A 17,507-nucleotide genomic window follows, 5' to 3' on the forward strand; every position below is an offset into this window, starting at 1 on the left:
TTGGTCTGAAAACATATGGGTAAATTTGTTTCAACAGGATTGACACTGAAGAAATTCAGTGCATCTCACCCCAAAATACGCCACTTAGGCAAACTGATTATTTTGACTTAAAGGCACTTGAGAAACAGCAGGTGCAAGAAGGGCACTCTGACCTCCCTTTTTCTTCCTGAAAGCAGAAGATAAAACTCCCATGTGAAAGGAGCCCTCCCTGTTCCAGAAAGAAAGACATAATCAAGGACAAAAGCTGACACTGAGAGACTTCTATACAAACAGACCTTGTTAAAATAATACTCATCTTCCCTTCTCACCTCCCCACATAGTTTAGTCACTTTTCCACAACTGCTTCTTTTTTCGACTAATATAAGAACAAGGAGGTTTCACCAATTTTTTTGGATCTTCATTTCCTTATGAGGGTGCCCAAGGTGCATAAAACTCACACATTAAAAAAATGTGTATGCTTTTCTCCTGTCGATCCATCTTCGTCAGTTTAATTTTCAAACCCAGCCCGAGACCCTAAGAGGGTCAAGGACAACTTTCTCCTCTCCCTACCACGTCAGGGGACAATGTGAGCATAACAGGATGTGCAGTTTTGTCTGAGAAACAGTCACTGACAGCGGAAGACTGCGCCCGGCTGAACCGAGCTGTGTAGGAATGTATGAATTCACAAACCTCAGCTCAACGTGCGCGCTCTGTGTGAGTCACAACTGCCCACCCAGCCTCAGAGACCGTCCTCCCCTACTTCTCACCTCACAAGCTGCAACCCTCCCAACATCCACGTCCACAAACAAATTTCAGGTCTTTTCCAAGGCCAAGTGCCAATGTTTTATGTAAAACTATAATACTATGTTTATTAGGTTCCTTTTAAAAAATGTCACTGACAACGTTTTTAAAAGCTGTGCTCCAACCCCATGTTTCCCATGAGCTCTTTTGTTGAACTGCTCTGTCAGCAGGTCAGTGGGAGGGATTTACCCAGGACAGACAGCTGGTAGGACTGGCTACGACCACTGGCCAGCACTAATGCCTGGGGTTTCTAGGGGTGATTTTGCATAGTTCCATTTTTAGGGGACGTATTCATGCTATGTTATATAGCAGAGCTATTTCCAAGATTCCTGCCTAAACAGGCATGTACTTAGAGAAAGGTTACATAAGAGTTACTTATAAATTTTTTTAAAAAAAGAAATACACTAAATTTCTAATAAAAGAAAAACAATGAAATAAATGTTACAATCAATTAAATGTAATATAACCAATAAAATACTTGCTTTTAAGAATTTTTATATGGAAAACTGTTCATGTTGTTATATGAAAATAAGCTAGGATATAAAACAGTACATTGAGTATAGTATAATTTATTTTTAACATGAATGAAATGCAGTAAAACAGTGCTAATGGGGTTTGTTCTCTCTGGGATTATGAATGATATTTGTTTTTTTATAGTTTTCTATATTTTCCAAATTTCCTGCAACTATAAATTATTTTTATAAAGCAGAACAAACTTTTAAAATTGGTTTTCATGTAATGTTACTTATCATGGGCTTCCATCTCTAAAGGTGAAATTTTGATACTCATCCCTTCTTTGAGATGCTACAAACTGTAATCCTTATGGTATGTGAAGAAATAAAAAGGAAACAAGATAGAATGTTGAAAAATATTCAATGAGTGATTCAATATTCAATATAAATCTATACTTATAAAAATAGATTTTATAAATATCTACTTATAAAATAGAATATACAGAGAATATATTCTATGATCACCACAAAAGTTAATTAGAAATTAACAACAAAAGTACTCCTGGAAAATCCTCAAAGATTTGGAAAATAACAATATACTTCTAAATAACCCATAAGTCAAAGAAATCACAAGGAGAATTAGAAAATATTTTGAACTAAATAATAAAAATACAACATATCAAAATGTACAGGATGTAAAATGTGGCTTTAAATACTTATTTTTAAAAGATTTAAAATAATGGTCTCAGCTTCTGCCTTCGAAAATCAATAGGACTGATTAAATTCAAAGAACATAAAAAGAGGGAATAAAGAATAGGAGACAAACTGACGATTGAAAATTGTTTCTTTCACTAAATTAATAAAATTGATAAATTCCTAGCTACAGTCAATTAAAAAAGAACACAGATTATGAATATCAGGTGTGACTGGGAGACATGTATTACATTGTTATTTAGAATGTGTTATCTTGATACAAACCCCTAACAGATTCCCACAAAGGACTTACATTTAGAAAATCCATTCAGATCCAGGACTTCCGTCAAGATGGAGGTATAGGTGGATGTGCCGTGCCTTCTCACACAACCAAGTTTAGGGACAACTAAATATTAGCAACACAAAACACAGCCAGAACACGGAAAATTGAACTTTTCGGAAGTCCGTTAACAACAAATTCTGCAGCCTGACCAGTAAGGGGCGAAACCAGTGGCTGGTGGAGCGGATTGCACAGGAGGACTCAGTCAGACGGACTCAGGCACCGAATCCAGAAGCGGAATCCAGGTGCAGGGTTGGACCTAGTGAGCGACCCAGCGAGTGACCAGGCGAGTGACCGCGAAGGAGACGGCGGGGAAGCAGTGCTGCGTGTTGACTGGGGTCGCCTATTTGTGCGAGAGCGGACAGGCGAGGGAGTGGGCGGTTGGACCGGGGCGGCGTCCCCGCGGCAAGCGGCAGTAGAGGGCGCCGCCATTTCCCCGCTCTGACCACGCCCCCACATACAGCGTCACAACCCAGCGACCTGGGAGTCCAAGGCCCCGCTTCTCACACTTAAAGGGCCAGAACAGACCAAAAATGTCGCAAATTCTCAAAATCCCTGAGCCCATAGACCTAAGCGATGAAGAAATAGCAAAACTCTCAGACGCACAGTTTAAAACACTGGTGATCAGGATCCTCACAGAACTGGTTGATTATAGCCACAAATTAGAGGAACATATGAAGGCGAAACTAATTGAAATGAACGGAATTGCACAGGAAACCATTAGCGATGAAAAGGAAACTGGGACTCAAATCAATGGAGTGGACCAGAAGAAAGCAAATAATGGCCAAACAGAAAAGAGTCAAGGAGCAAGAATTCAAAGAAATGAGGAGAGTCTTAGGAACCTCCAGGACATCTTAAACGCTCCAATATCCGAATTATAGGGGTACCAGAAAGGGGAAAGGCACAGCCACCAGTGGAAAACTTATTCGCACAAATAATAAAGGAAAATTTCCCCAATTTGGCAAAGGAAATAGACTTCCAGGAAATCCAGGAAGCTCAGAGAGTACCAAAGAAGTCGGACCCAAGAAGGAACACACCAAGGCACATCATCATTATATTAGCCAAAATTAAAATGAAGGAGAGAATCCTAGAAGCAGCAAGAGCTAAGGGGACAGTCACCTACAAAGGAGTCCCCATCAGACTGTCAGCAGATTTCTCAAAAGAGACCTTACAGGCAAGAAGGGGCTGGAAAGAGGTATTCCAAGTCATGAAATTCAAAGACCTACAACCAAGATTGCTCTATCCAGCAAAACTTTCATTTAGAATGGAAGGACAGATAAGGTGCTTCTCAGATAAGATCAAATTCAAGGAGTTCATCATCACCAAGCCCTTATTATATGAAATGTTAAAGGGACTTATCTAAGAAAAAGAAGTTAAAGAAACATGAACAGTGAAAGGACAACAAACTCACAGTTATTAACAACCACACCTAAAACGAAAGCAAACTAAAAGGACAGCTAGATCAGGAGTGGAGACATAGAAATGAAGATCTCAAGGAGGGTTAGCAACAGGGGAGTGGGAGGAGGAGATGGGGGGAGAAGGTACAGAAAATAAGTAGCATAGACAGTAGAAAGAAAATAGAAGGGGGGGCAAGAATAGCATGGGAAATATAGAATCTAAAGAACTTGAGACACATGGTCATAAACTAAAGGGGGGGTAATGGTGGGGATGGGGGGTAGGGTGGAGGGGAATGAAGGGGGGAATAGAACAACTGTAACAGCATAATCAATTTAAAAAATAAAAATTAAAAAAAAAAAAAGAAAATCCATTCATTAACCCCAATCAGGGTTGAAAAAGCAGGCAGAAGATGACATGATTGAACTATCCGTTAGCAAAACAATCGACCTGCTGGTGGTGTGGAAAAATGATCATGCAGGGAAGGGACTAGAGGGAGGAAAACCAGTGTGTAAGATGCACATTGCCATCTTCCTGCCTCTAAATCAACCCTCAACACCCTGGCCTTTCTTCTGAGGCCGTCATTTTCCCTTTGGTCAAGCCACGATGGGCCAGAAGTACAGTATTCACGAAGGTAGAGTTTATCATACTAGTTCTCACAGCTTGTGGTCCACATGGGCAACTGTCTCACTCCACCTCCATCCCTACCTTCTATGAGTCTTCCAGTACTGAAGACTCTGGAAAGTGAAACCACATTGCCCAGACTCTCAGCTTAGGGTTCTGACAATTTGCAACACTCAAATATTTGGTAGGAGAAACCAAAGATGAGGACCACCCTCCTGCTGTGGTGTCTACCTCCAGGAAACAGCTAATTCCCTACATTAAATTCCCTCTTGCTGAAAATACCTAGAGTGGTCTCCGTTTCCTGCGCTGGAACCCTCACACACCTGCATCAGTACTGATAATGGAGAAAATAAAATGGAATAAGCATTACTAAGACAATTAAGATAGAGCTGAGAGGCTATTAAGTGGAGCCTGGAAACATCCTGTGCTTCAGTTTTCAGGGCTGCTATTAAGTTGCTAACCTGTTGTTAAACTGGCTCAAGGCTGAGCCATGAACATCCTGGAACAACTGCTGCATGGACATAAATGGACTTTACTTCCTTCCTCGTAGCTTTCACCACTCACGTGCATGTTGGAACTAACCAATGCCTGTCTATCCAGCCAGCAATCCTTCATTTGTATGGATGAATGGCAGTTGTTTTTTGCCCTTCTAAACCTTGTTTCTCTTTGTTGTCTAAGAGCACAATTTAGGTTGCTACCTGAATCTGTCCCTCTCAGGATGCAACAACTCCTTTGCTCAAGTAAATGCTTTCGTTCTTCATTACAGCTTCTCTTCTGTTAATCCCACTTTACAGGTAACAAAAGTTGAAATACAGGATTGCCCCTTTCAACAACCATATAAGGGAGGCAAAACACAATCTCCCCTTTTCAATGAACAAAGAAGCCAAAGCTCAGAAAACTTAAGACTGGGAACAGTTACGGACTCCCAACCCTGGAGAAGTTCTAACACACCTGATGCACTTAGGAGGGATATTTAAAAAAAAAAAAAAAAAAGACATCTAAACTTCAGATGAGGAGTTAGATGCTTTTCAAAGTCTCTTCCAGAAGTTTCCCTGATTCCACAATCTGCCTCAACAATTTCCACACAAATAGCAAAACCTGGTTCTCTCCAGAACTAGTTATGCCTTTCCAGAATTTTTCAAAGAAAAATAAAATCCCAGTGGCTTCAACAAACTTAAAACAGCCCTGACTTGTGTGGCTCAGTGGATTGAGTGCCAGCCTGTAAACCAAAGGGTCACGGGTTTGATTTCCAGTCAGGGCGCATGCCTGGGTCGCAGGCCCGGTCCCCGGTGGTGGGAGTGCTAGAGTCAACTACACACTGATGTTTCTCTCAGTCTCTTCCTCCATCCCTTCCCCCCTCTCTAAAAAAATAAATGATTAATGAAAATTACTAAATAAATAAAAGTGTCCAAGCCCATTCTCCAAAACCCAACAAGGGCCAGCCCCAAACTTGCTCAGGCTGTACCCTGCTCCCCCTTCACTTTGGCAGCCTGTACAGACCCCTCCCTAAAATCAACTCCAAACCACATTTCACAAAAATCCTCCATCTCCTGCTAGTTAATGGTCTTCCCCTCCACTGCCATAGTCTTAAAAGATAATAACCTACATTCCCTGGCCTCAGTGCCTCAGCTCCCCAGTACTCCCAACCCACAGCATTGCAGCTTCTGTACCCTGGAAACCAAGGCTGCCAAACCACCACCACCCCAACACCACACTCACCCCTCCCCAGAATTCTTCGGTCTCCTTCTTACTAACTTCTCCTTGTCCACAAAGCCAGAGCCCCACCCCCACCCCCACCCCCCCCAGGCTCTCTCTCTCCTGCAAGCTGTACCCTCACTCAATTTTCTTTTTCTTTCTTTGCAAGGGGTACTGTCTGCTTTCATATGAATATGTCTCCATTGTTCATCCTTCCCTTTTCATTCTATATATTGGGGTTTGTCTTGTTTTGTTTTACATGGGGGGGGGTTCTGTGGTCATAGGATTTCTTTGAGAAGCTGAAAAATGTTAAGGACCATCTTCCAGAGAAAGGTGTTCAGAATACACCCAGACACAACCGTGTGTGTAACTGCAGGGCTACATGGAACCCCTGAAGCCCGTTGCTGGGGACCCAGCTCTCCACATGCCCCTGAGTAGGTTCATTTACTCTGGGGAGAATGTCCCCAGAGATACACTCTGCTTCCATCCCTTTCCCAGGCATAAAAACTTCAAAGCTGAGGTACATAAAACTCAATGGAGTCTGCCAAGAAGCTCTGCCCCAGGAAAAATCTTATACTAAGGAATTCAGCATCAATTCACTAATTGCTCTCAAGCATCAAAGTCAGCTTTTGGATTCTATTATGCTAGGTACCCAATGAATATTTATCAATTGACATTATCACTTTAGGGGTAGTATGATGATTTTTTTTCCAAACAGCAATTGAAATAAGTCAACAATGTCTTAGGATCTTTATGAATAATGCTACCAAACCAAAAAAAATTCATATTGTTAGAGAATGCTATTGCAGAAAACAGTTTCATTACTATGGTTACAAAACACTCCCATTGTTTCCGAGACCATTACTGGAAGAGTTCAATGGGCATGGCGTTAGGAACAAAAGGCTGAATTCTTCCCCCATTTTGGTGAGCCACACTCGCCAAGAATCAGGGCATCAAGAGACTCAGCCCTCTGTAAAATTACTGCAATACAATGAAAACAAAAAAATGGAAAATAAATCCCATAAAAATCTTGTGGGCTTTGTTTCGAAGTGAAGTTGGCCAGTTTATTTAAAAGTGATAAACAAAATCTGATTTTCCATCTCTCCTAGCTATCTTTGCACAAATAAGATTTGTGTACGTAGTTTTTCTCCTTTCGTTTTGACAAGCTTGCATGGAAGGGGGTGGGGCATGCTGTCTAATCACTGTGTAGGGTAAACAGACTTCAAACCCACAAATTGTTTTGAAATTTATTCTGTGATTTATTCAGTGATAAAAACCCACTGGAAGTTTTTCCACAGCAGCTGCTTTCCTTAAACATTAGCTCAACTTTAATCTCACAAGGCAAACTACATAAGAAAAACCAAAAGTAAAATCCTTTCCTTTAAAATTTAAACAGATGTTTCATGTATTCGAACCAAACCAGTATTTGAATTTCCTATACACGCACTACACCACTGAATCTCAGATTATGTCCTAAAATTTTTTTTAAATATCATTAATACACAGGCTAAAAGATAAAAGGATATCCCCACTGGAAATATTTTAATACATTAACTAAGGTCACAAAGGTTTACTTTGGACTACTTGGAAAAACCAATCATGAGGAATAACCTGTGGTTCAGATCAGTGACTTGATCGATACTGCTCTCAGCATCCAATCTCAACCCAAAATTAACTGACAATAGCAATATGTAATGGAAATGTACTAACAGTGCCGCTCAGGACACTAAGAGAACATAGGATCTTTATAATTACAATTTAAAATACTGAAAACAACTTAGTCAAAGGATAAAATGGAATTGCATCCAATAGCTAGTTCTGCTTACATGAAGGCTTCCTTTTTAACGCCAAATTATCATAGATGAATTGGCCATGTGCTACTCTGAAATGCAAATAGACCATGCTATCATTACAGCTCTACACAAGCTGAGGCTTCTAAATGGGATTTCCATGAAAACACCTGGGAAACTAAAACACCTCCACATCTCAGGATGCACTCACTCCTAGATATTCCCTATCTGTGGGAAATCTGCAGGTGATATGTGCACAGCAAATGGATGAAAGCCAACAGTGGAAAAGGGGGTGTTGCCTTCTAGCTCATCAGCAGAGAGATGAGTCAGGGGCTGCCTTCCACTCCCTACAGGTTGACCCTATGTGACCCTGCCAGCAAAGTCATCCTGCTCAGACTTACTGCAGCCCACAGCTATTTGTCAGCTTCCCCCGGGCAGCTATAAAGCAGCCAAAGAAAACAAACCTGAAAGAGCACCCTCCATGCAAACTCTCTGCCTAGGTGCAACTCTCACTCTCCTGTTCAAGGAAAGTGGGAAACTCATCTTTCCAACAACTGGAAGCTGACTACACAAAAACATCTGCAAACCACTCTTCATTATCTCACCAGTTCGACAGCACAATACCAGCTTAATCGACACCTCCATAAGTGTGGGAAAGCAATTATGTGCATATTTTACTGTATTTTGACTGTTTTATAAAAATGAACAGAAAAAGAGAAGTGCCAATACTAGTGATACAAAGCACAGAACTCACACTCAATGTAAATGAAACAGAGATGGGCACCTTCCTACTGCAGGAAAACAGTGACTCAAATACCATCTAGACAGATACCATCTGTTTAAGTGACCATAAAGAAAAAGATCAGCCTTGTCTGGTGTGGCCCAGTGGGTTCGGCGCTGTCCCGCAAACCAAAGGGTTACCAGTTTGATTCCAAGTAGGGCATAATGCCGGGGTTGCGGGGTCAGGGCCCCAGTCGGGGACATAGAAGAGGCAATTGATTGATGTTTCCCTCACAAGTCAATGCTTCTTTCCCCCTCTTTCTCCCTCTATTCTCCTTTCTCTAAAAGATACATAAATCTTTTTTAAAAAAAAGAAAAAGATCAGCCTCAGCTGGTGAGGCTCAGTGGATTGAGTGCCGGCCTGTGAGGTTTACTGGTTCAATTCCCAGTCAGGGCACAGGCCTGGGTTGTGGGCCAGGGCCCCAGTAGAGGGATGCACAAGAGGCAAGCACACACTGATGTTCCTCTCTCTCTAAAAATAAATAAAATGTTTTAAAAATATAAAAAAAGAAAAAGACCAAAGGTAAAAAAAAAATTTTGGAAATGGTTGAAATATACTGTCAATGATGGTACCTAAAAGGGTAAAATAAATTATATAAATGTCTAACCACTATGCTGTACACCTGAACTAATAAAAAATAATATTGAATGTCAACTTGTAATGGACCCAAAAAAGTTCAAATTAAAAGGAGTATCCCTACCATAAACTATGGACTCTATGTAGTTAATAAGAATATATCAATACAGCTTTACCAGTTGTGGCAAACGCCACACTGAAGCACGAGGATAACAGGGAAACTGCGTGCTGGGGGCAGGGACAGGGGCCATCCGGGAACTCTGTAGTACTTCTATGCTCAATTTTTCTATAAGTCTAAAACCGCTACAAAACTAAAGTCTTAATTTTTTTAAAAGCGGGTATAATTAGGTATTTTCTTCATTACTTTTAGCCTTTTGGGAAACAAAACAGACAAACCTATTAACACATAAACCTATACACTGACTTTCACACATTCCAGTTTATTTAACGCCTCTGGAGAAACTGGTCATGGTCGAAGACAGAGGGACTCCCTGAACGCAAGCCCGGAAAACATTAATGGGTGCAAAGGACAGGCTAGTGCATGTTAAAAACTTCCTTGATCACCCCAAAAAATTCAGCAAAAAGAGTAGGATCGAAGATAGCACCTACAGCATAATCTCAACTTTGGAAAGTGTGATCTTATATATTAAATATGATTGCCCCAGCCAGGTAGCTGTTAGTTACAACACAGTCCCCATACGCCAAGGCTACGGGCTTGTTCCCTGATCAGGGCCCATACGAGAAGCCACCAATGAATGCATAAATAAGTGGAACAAATCGATGTCTTTCTCTCCGTGTCTCTCTAAATCAATCAATCAATAAAACAAATATTCATCTCTGAGAAAAAAGCTTTAAAAAATATATGACTGCATTATAAAATATCAAAATATGTTTCTCTGGGTGATGTGCAATTTTTTTTCCTATGTACTTCAGAAATTCCCTAAATTGTTCAAAAAAGCATCAGTCGTGGAGAGAGTGAACTTGTTGTGGTGTCCACCCAGGACTCCTTCCAAGAACGGAAGCGACACGTATATGCTGAGGGCCCAATATTACCAATCACTATAAACAAAGATCGGTAGGGAAACAGCGCTTCGTAACCAAGAGCACTGGACCGGGCTTCCACTAGGCAGTACCTCATACTCCATCTGAGAGAGAGGAAACACGTGAATGGAGTGACCAGGAAACAATGCCAGTGCTTCAGGTGACAAGTGCTGGGTGGTGTGCACAGGGCCAAGTGCAAGTTCCTAGAGCACTTTCAAAGCCAAGGCAAGATCAATACTGAGGAAATGCTTCTTGAAGTTGACCTAGAGATTTGGGTTTAATTGAGGAGGAAAGACATTCCAGGGATATCATTCTTATGGGGTGTGTCATTTTTAATCTAAGACTTCATGGACTGTGTGCGTGCGCATGCACATGCATGTGTCTGTTTTACACTATAGTCCAGAGGTGGTCAGTTGCCCTGATGAGGAAAACACTTTCCAGCTAACATTTAACATTAACTCAGAGGCCGCACTCAAAGTCATCTCCTGCGTGGGCTTCTAACTTGGATGACCCCAGGTTTTGTTAACCTATGAGAACTGTAAGAACTCTTGGCACATAGCAACTCTGCCCAAACCCCTGCAAAAAGAGACTTGGCCAAGCTTTGACACGGCCTCTAGCAGCCCAAAGCTGCATCCTTGGGATGATAACCCAGCCATCTTTTGCCTTTCAGGTTCCTGTCTGGAAAAGTTCAGGGCTGTCAGAAGAAATTTACTGTTTGTCCTAGACAACGCATGAGGTGGGCCTCCATTTCTCTGAGCATTTATCCAAAGAGGCTTGCAATTTCAAGTCTGTCCCCATCTCTTTGACAGACACTAAATCTATTTCCTACAATGCAGGAGTGTCTTTCTCAAGGACCCAAAAGCCATTCCTCTGAAATGTAATCAAGAGGACAGGACCTCTCTTCCAGTCTCTGTGGAAGGGGAGAATCCTAACTTGCCAGCCAGCAGACACAGCTGACCTAGCAACATGCACACTGAACAATGCTTTGTAACTTTGCACTTCCGAACGCAACTTGGGCCTCCACTGGCTTGCCCTCCCTCATTCTCTACTCCCTCATGCTCTCTTTAAAACTCTCAGTCACCATCATGCAAACAGAAATGGAGCTAGGCTTTTCCCCCTACTGTCAGTGGCTACTGAGCAAAATCTGTTTTCAATGCTTCAACCAATGCCTGGCTTTATTTATCTTTGACAGTGGATAGTCCCAGGTGGCATTTGTAGCTTTGGTAATTAACATAACAGACATTAGAAGTAGACTTTCATTGGGGAAAATCTCAGTGATCAAGTAATATAAGCCAGCACAAAATACCTTGGCCTGGGCATTCCTACCCTTACATGAGCTGGCTATAAGGGCAGAGCAAGTCTTCACTTTTCACTATTGACTCAATCCATCCACGTGGCCCCACTGGCCTGGCAGTCTCAGCCAAGTTCTACCAACTAACAGAATGTTGGTCCATCTGCGTCAGGTCAACATGCAAGTTGTGTGTCTGTGCACCAAGAGGGGCAAAGAACTGGAACTTAATGAAGTCTCAGAACAAACTGTTGCTTGCTAATTATGTCTGCATATATGGCAGAATTTGGTCTGAGACTTGCTTTCTTTATAACCTGGAGCAGGTGATGAGGAAGAAGCTAAATTTTATCCATCCATAACTACTGGCAACCACCAATATCTAACAAAACAGTATTAATAATGTGTATTCAAAACTGACTTAGGTCCAGCCCTGGCCGGGCAGCTCAACTGGTTGGATCATTGTCCTGTATACCAGAAAGTGGAGAGTTCAATCCCCAATCACAGCACATACCTAGGTCACGGGTTTGATCTCTGGTGGAGGCATGTTAGGGAGGCAATAGATCAATGTTTTTCACATTGATGTTTCTCTCTCTCTCTCTCCCCCTCTTGCTCTAAAACCAGTAAGGATATTCTCAGGGGAGGGTTTAAAAAACATTTTAAAAAATGACTTATGTCCACTGTAAGCAACAATAGCGAGCAAGTGTTATTATCATTTACTCACACTGTAAGAAGAATGATCAGATAGTAGTCAAGTGCCCCAACTCGAGTCAGTGGACCAGTGTTCAAGGCTTAGCTCCCCCACCAAAAATCAGTTCACTTATCTGCCTGTACTTCAGTTGCCTCACCTGCAAAAGGAGGCCAATGGAACATCACACACCCCAGAGTCCTGGCTGAGTAGCTCAGTTGGTTAGAGCGTCATCCTGATCTGCCAAGGTTGTGGTTTTGATCCCCAATCAAGTCACATATAAGAATCAACCAATGAATGGATACCTAAGTGGAACAACAAACTGGGTATTTCTCTTTCTCCCTTCCTCTCTAAAATCAATTTAAAAAAAAAAGAAAGAAAGAAAATTACCCACGCCACAGGGTTGCGGTGAAGAATGAATGATACGATGGAGATAAAAACAGACAGCACATGCAGGCATGAAATAAGTTTAAGCCATTATTCTTATTATCGTTACTACTTACACTTGCCTGGAGCAAAACCTGCCAAGCCATATTCTTGAATTGCCTCAGAAGGACTGTCTAGATTTTATCATACCTTAATTCCCCACTGACCGTATGTATTGTCATTTTTTGTTGCTAGCTTTCGGTGTGTATCAGTCCGTGCAAAAATAAAATAAGAAGAAAAAATAAATTAAATAAGATGACCTGAAGACTATCCAGGTACAGATGGATAATGGCCACTAAGATTTGGGGAGTTCCTTACTCTGTGCCAAACCCTGTACTGGAGATTGTCTGTTATTACATGCACTCTTCATAGCCATAGGAAGCATTATCACACTCATTCTACAGCTGAGAAAAACTGAGGTTAACAGAGAGTAACATGTGCAGTTACACCAACCCTTGTCCAGATTTCCCATATCAAACCACGTCTGTGGGTCCCAAGTCCAGGCCGTCTTCTGGGTTACCCACTGTTCCCGATGGTCTGCAAAGTCCCCCAAATTTCTATCTCCAAACTCAAATTTCTCCCAATTTAAATATCCAACTAGTGACTTGGATTTAATTTTTAATCATCATCTCAAATGTAGCAGAGCCAAAAGAAAACTAAGGGTTTTCCTTGCCAAATGTCCTCTTCCCCACCAGCCTCCTACATTACCTCCACAAATGGCACCATCACCTATCCAGTAGCTCAGGCCAAAAACAGAATTTCCTTCCCACACCCTGCAACTGGAATGACCGCTGTGGGGAGAAACGCTTATCTGGCTCACTGCCATATCTCCAGCTCCTGGCACGCAGTTGGTGCTGCCCTATTGTGATATAAAAAGAAATTATATTTGATCTTCATCCCCCATATGGGGGGCACAGGACTTTGTGAATGGCAGCTGAAATGGGGGCAGGGGAGTGGAAGAGTCTGTGGGACTAAGTCCTTAAACTGAGGAAAACTACTCCTAACTCCAGGAATAGTATGGAGTTAGTTTGGTTGGTGTCAGAACTGAAATGGATTGCTGGACATTCAGTTGGCGTCCAGAGTTGGGTAATTGGTTGGCTGGGGTACAGGGGTGGTAGCTCATACATGTGATGTCAGAAGTGCTGTGAGTAATGAACAGTTCGTAGGTGCTCAAGCAAACAAGACTCAGATGGCTTCTGCTGGTCTCTTGAGTTTTTAATGCAAGCTTATGGGCCCCTCCATATCCAGTCATAGTGTCATCACCCACTCATTGCCTTGAGACCCGCCACAGCGATGTCTCAAGCAATTCCAGAAAGCAGAAGTTACATTTTCTGTGATGAATAGCTAGGATTGGGTTCTTTCCAAAGTCCAGAGAGGGGGGTTTTAGAAACAAGTCATTAAATCCTACCAAAATATCAGCTGTACCAGTAATTCTTTTACAAGACCCACTTGAGTACTGGTGATCATTTTCAGAGTCCTAAATTAGTTACTTGGAGTGACAGAAAACCTCAAGGGGCTTTCAAAGAATTGGAGGAGATGACCCAAAATATCTGTATTGTAATTACTATTAATGAAAAGTGCTGCATCGAATTAAAAAGTATCTCAAAACAACAATAAAATATTTGCAAAACTTTCTTTAGATTCAGAACATTCAGGAAGTAACTTTTCCAGGTCCCTGTTGGTCTTCCGAGCCCTGGAAGGGTAGGGGGCATCCTCTCTTTTTGCCTGATTCAGGTCAAGTTAAAAACCTCAATTTCCTCATCTCTGAAAAGGCCAGACTGAATGCCTGCCAAGTACAGGATGAGATCTCAAACACCAAGTGGTAACTCCAAGTGGCCACTCCAAGGAGGTCGGATTATCTGCCGATTACCTGCCAGTACAATCGCAAAGTTTCAGAAACCCCTAACAATTTAACCTCTACATCATTTAGGAGCTGGTCTCAGTTGTCAAACGTTGACTGTATTAGGCAGCAAGAATATCTCTGATCCCGAATGCCCCCGGAGTTGAAATTCATTTGTCAGAACACATCATGCTGATAATTAGTACAACAGGGAGGAAGGTGGACGTCTGGAAGGCTTAATTTCGCTTTTTTCTAACCCTGCAAGGAGTGAGAAATTAGCATTAAAGGGTTAAATCTAATTCTGCCTTGACGCACTAGTCACCGGTAGAAGACGCCTACTCCTGATGTACATATATGTTTTAAGATACTACAAGTTTTAACAGGCGAGAGCTGCAAAATAGGTTCGGGCAGGTTCACTTTAAACCTGGGATACGGAGGCTCGCGCACTACCCAGACAGTTGAGTTTCTGCCCCTCGAGAGCTGGGTCGAGAAACGCAGGAAGTAGGGTTGTCTTCCCCACGCCCAGACCTGAGCACTGTAATTTGGAAACGCTTCGACACGTTCCCGAAGAGACAGAGCCAATGCTCTAGCCTTGTGAGATACCAAGCGCAACCTGCTTGGGCCACATGACCCGAGTTTTGTTCAGAGCATGGGAAAGAGGTGATGCCTAAACCCTCGTCTCTTCCTTGATTCAGTCGGTATGCAGAGCCGGGTGGGCTACGGAGCTCAGCACTACCCCTAGGGAAAAAATTCGTGCCCTAGGAGGAGATGACAGGCTCTAAGGATCTTCCGCTCAAGTCCTGCCCACCCTGCCCCAGCGAAATCCTGAAGGTCGGACGGGAAGACCTCGGGGTAGCCCTTCGGGCGTCCCCGCGTCCCTTCCCGTCCGCCCGCGGCACTGGATTTCCCCAATTGCCCAGCTCCGCGCTAGGGCCCGAGGCAGTAACGCAGACGGCGCGGGATCTGCCCCGAAAGACCCACCACCCGCACCACCTTCCACCGCGGAGCTGGGGAGCACACCCAGGGGAGCCCCAGTGGTGCCTGAGCTCCCGGACCCGTCGCCCTACCCGTCGCTCCTCGCGTGGCACCCAGCCTCGCTCACCTGGCCCGCACAGCACTGCGCTGACATCGCGGTGGCGGAGGACTGCAGGCGCGCTCTCCAGCTCCCAGCTCCCCTCCGACTCGCCTCGCTCCCCAAGGCCTCCAGCGCCCCTCCCCGCACCAGCTCAAATCTACAAGACAGGCAGCTCCAGCTGAGCGCCAGGTACTACCGCCTGGGCAAAAACAACCCGATCCAAAGCCCGCCCCACCGCCGCAGGCCCCGCCCCCAGCAGCCGCGCCCGCCCTCAGCCCCACCCCACGCTCGTCCCTTCAACCCGCCCGGGCGGCGGAGCAGGCTCCCCCTCGGCTAGTACTTCCGCTGGCGTCAGGCGGCCGTTGGCGGCCTTGGGCGGCGATCACTTCCCGGTGCGGCACTGGGCACCGAAGGCTGCGCAGTGAGAGGCTGGTCCGACTCTCCCCCGCTCCCGCACAGGCTTGTCTGTGCGCCCCCCTTTCCTAGCCCCCGCGAAAATGCTGGTTGTCGACTCCGAAAAGCTTGGAGCCTCTAGCGGAGCGTTTCTCCAGTGTCCTCTATTCAGCCGGCGCTGAGGGGACCTCCAGGTGCTGATCTGCGCTCTGTCTCGTACCTACAGGGATATCCACGGGATCCCTGTCCCATCTCTTTTCCTTCCACAGCTTCCAAGAAAGCTTACCAACTTTTGGGAAAGTCCCCTCTGCCCAAGCTTCCTCGGATCCCCAGGCACCAGGCTGTCCTGCCCTGATTTCCACTTTGGGGAATCCGGTGAGAGCTCTTTGCTCCTGTCCCTCGACATTAATCTATTTTCCAGCCTCTCCTCCCCTATCCACCTGAGAAAGCGTCCTGGCGCAGGGACTCAGTTTGCATCCCTGCTTCTTATCACCCGAACTCACTACAAATAGGGCCCCTAATAATTCATCGTTACACTCAGAAAGCAGAGAGGGTACCCGTAGTTTTTCTCCCTACACAAACATGATCTTAGAGCCACTTCCCCAAGAAGAGGAGTTTCTGATTAGAGGAACTTTGCCCCAATCCCTTTTGTTATTGGACTCCTTGAGTTTGCTGCTTGGAGTGTTTTCAAGAACTAGTCATGGTTGTGCTTAGCTAGTTTTATTTACTTGCAGCAAGTAGAGGAGACAGGGAATTAAAATCCAAAGCTCTGCTCTGTCTCCCCAAAGGGAGGCTCAACCATTGCGTATAAGCGCTGTTTGGTTAATTGCATGTTGATTTCTTCTTTGCAGTTGGTTACACTTATGGGGTTGGGTTCCTGTCTAGCTCATCCTGTTACAGCTGCTTCTGCAAAAATACTGTGCTATATTGTAACATTTAACAAGAATAGCATTCAGTAACGAACCACCCAGACCATGAGACCCTTATCCTCTCCAGCACTTTTAAAATCAGCATTACTGTATCCATTTTAGAAATAAGGCAACTGAAGCCCAGTCAGGTCAAATAACTTGCCCATAGCTTCACAGCAAAGCTGTAAGGAGCAAAACTGGGAGTGGAATCCACCTGTTTGATCTTCTGGCACTTGGCTCAAGGCTTAGTAGCTTTCAGACAAAGCTTTTGGCAAGGAACGACTGGTTGGGCAGTTTAGGAGGTGGAAACTAAGGAAAGGCAATTAATTAGAGGAAGAGAAATAATGGAGCAGGCTCTAGTTGGAGCCATAGAAAGTAGTGAAGAGAGTTGGCTCTGAAATTTTTATTCAATAACAATTTTTAAACAGCATAAACCGTATCAGGCCAGTGTAGCCACTTGCGTGGCAGCCTGTGACTCATGAAAAGCCAAAGATCTTCCCCAGACTTCAGTGAGCTTCCTGTTGGCTGCAGCAGTCACTTTGGCCTAACTTCTCGGCTGAGGAGACAAACTGGGCACCTAGAGTTTCCACCCCATGAGAAGAGCCAGGCAGCTTCTTGGGAAGGGAAGGTATGAAATCTGCATGTGTTTGAGTAGGCTGGGACTCTAAAGCCTCTTAGCCTTTGACAGAAACTGAGGTTCAGGAAGGTGCCAAACCTCAGCAGGG

The 17,507-nt window shown here is 43.9% G+C and overlaps 1 protein-coding gene across 2 annotated transcripts in view; it reads right to left on the reverse strand.

Annotated features, from left to right (window-relative positions):
- Positions 1-15,676, reverse strand: part of SERINC5 (serine incorporator 5) — a 91,729-nt gene extending 76,053 nt beyond the window's left edge. Inside the window, exon 1 of one of the 2 annotated variants that reach the window (XM_037159288.2) lies at positions 15,509-15,676. In XM_037159288.2, coding sequence (XP_037015183.1) covers positions 15,509-15,535 — 27 coding nt within the window. In that variant the 5' untranslated portion in view covers positions 15,536-15,676. The remainder of the gene's footprint in view (positions 1-15,508) is intronic. The other variant, XM_037159289.2, reaches the window with a different exon arrangement.
- Positions 15,677-17,507: the final 1,831 nt, after the last annotated feature.

The sequence above is a fragment of the Artibeus jamaicensis genome, unplaced genomic scaffold (genome assembly GCF_021234435.1).
Source record: "Artibeus jamaicensis isolate MK-2021 breed Jamaican fruit bat unplaced genomic scaffold, CSHL_Jam_final contig_373, whole genome shotgun sequence".
Classification (NCBI taxonomy): Eukaryota; Metazoa; Chordata; class Mammalia; order Chiroptera; family Phyllostomidae; genus Artibeus; species Artibeus jamaicensis.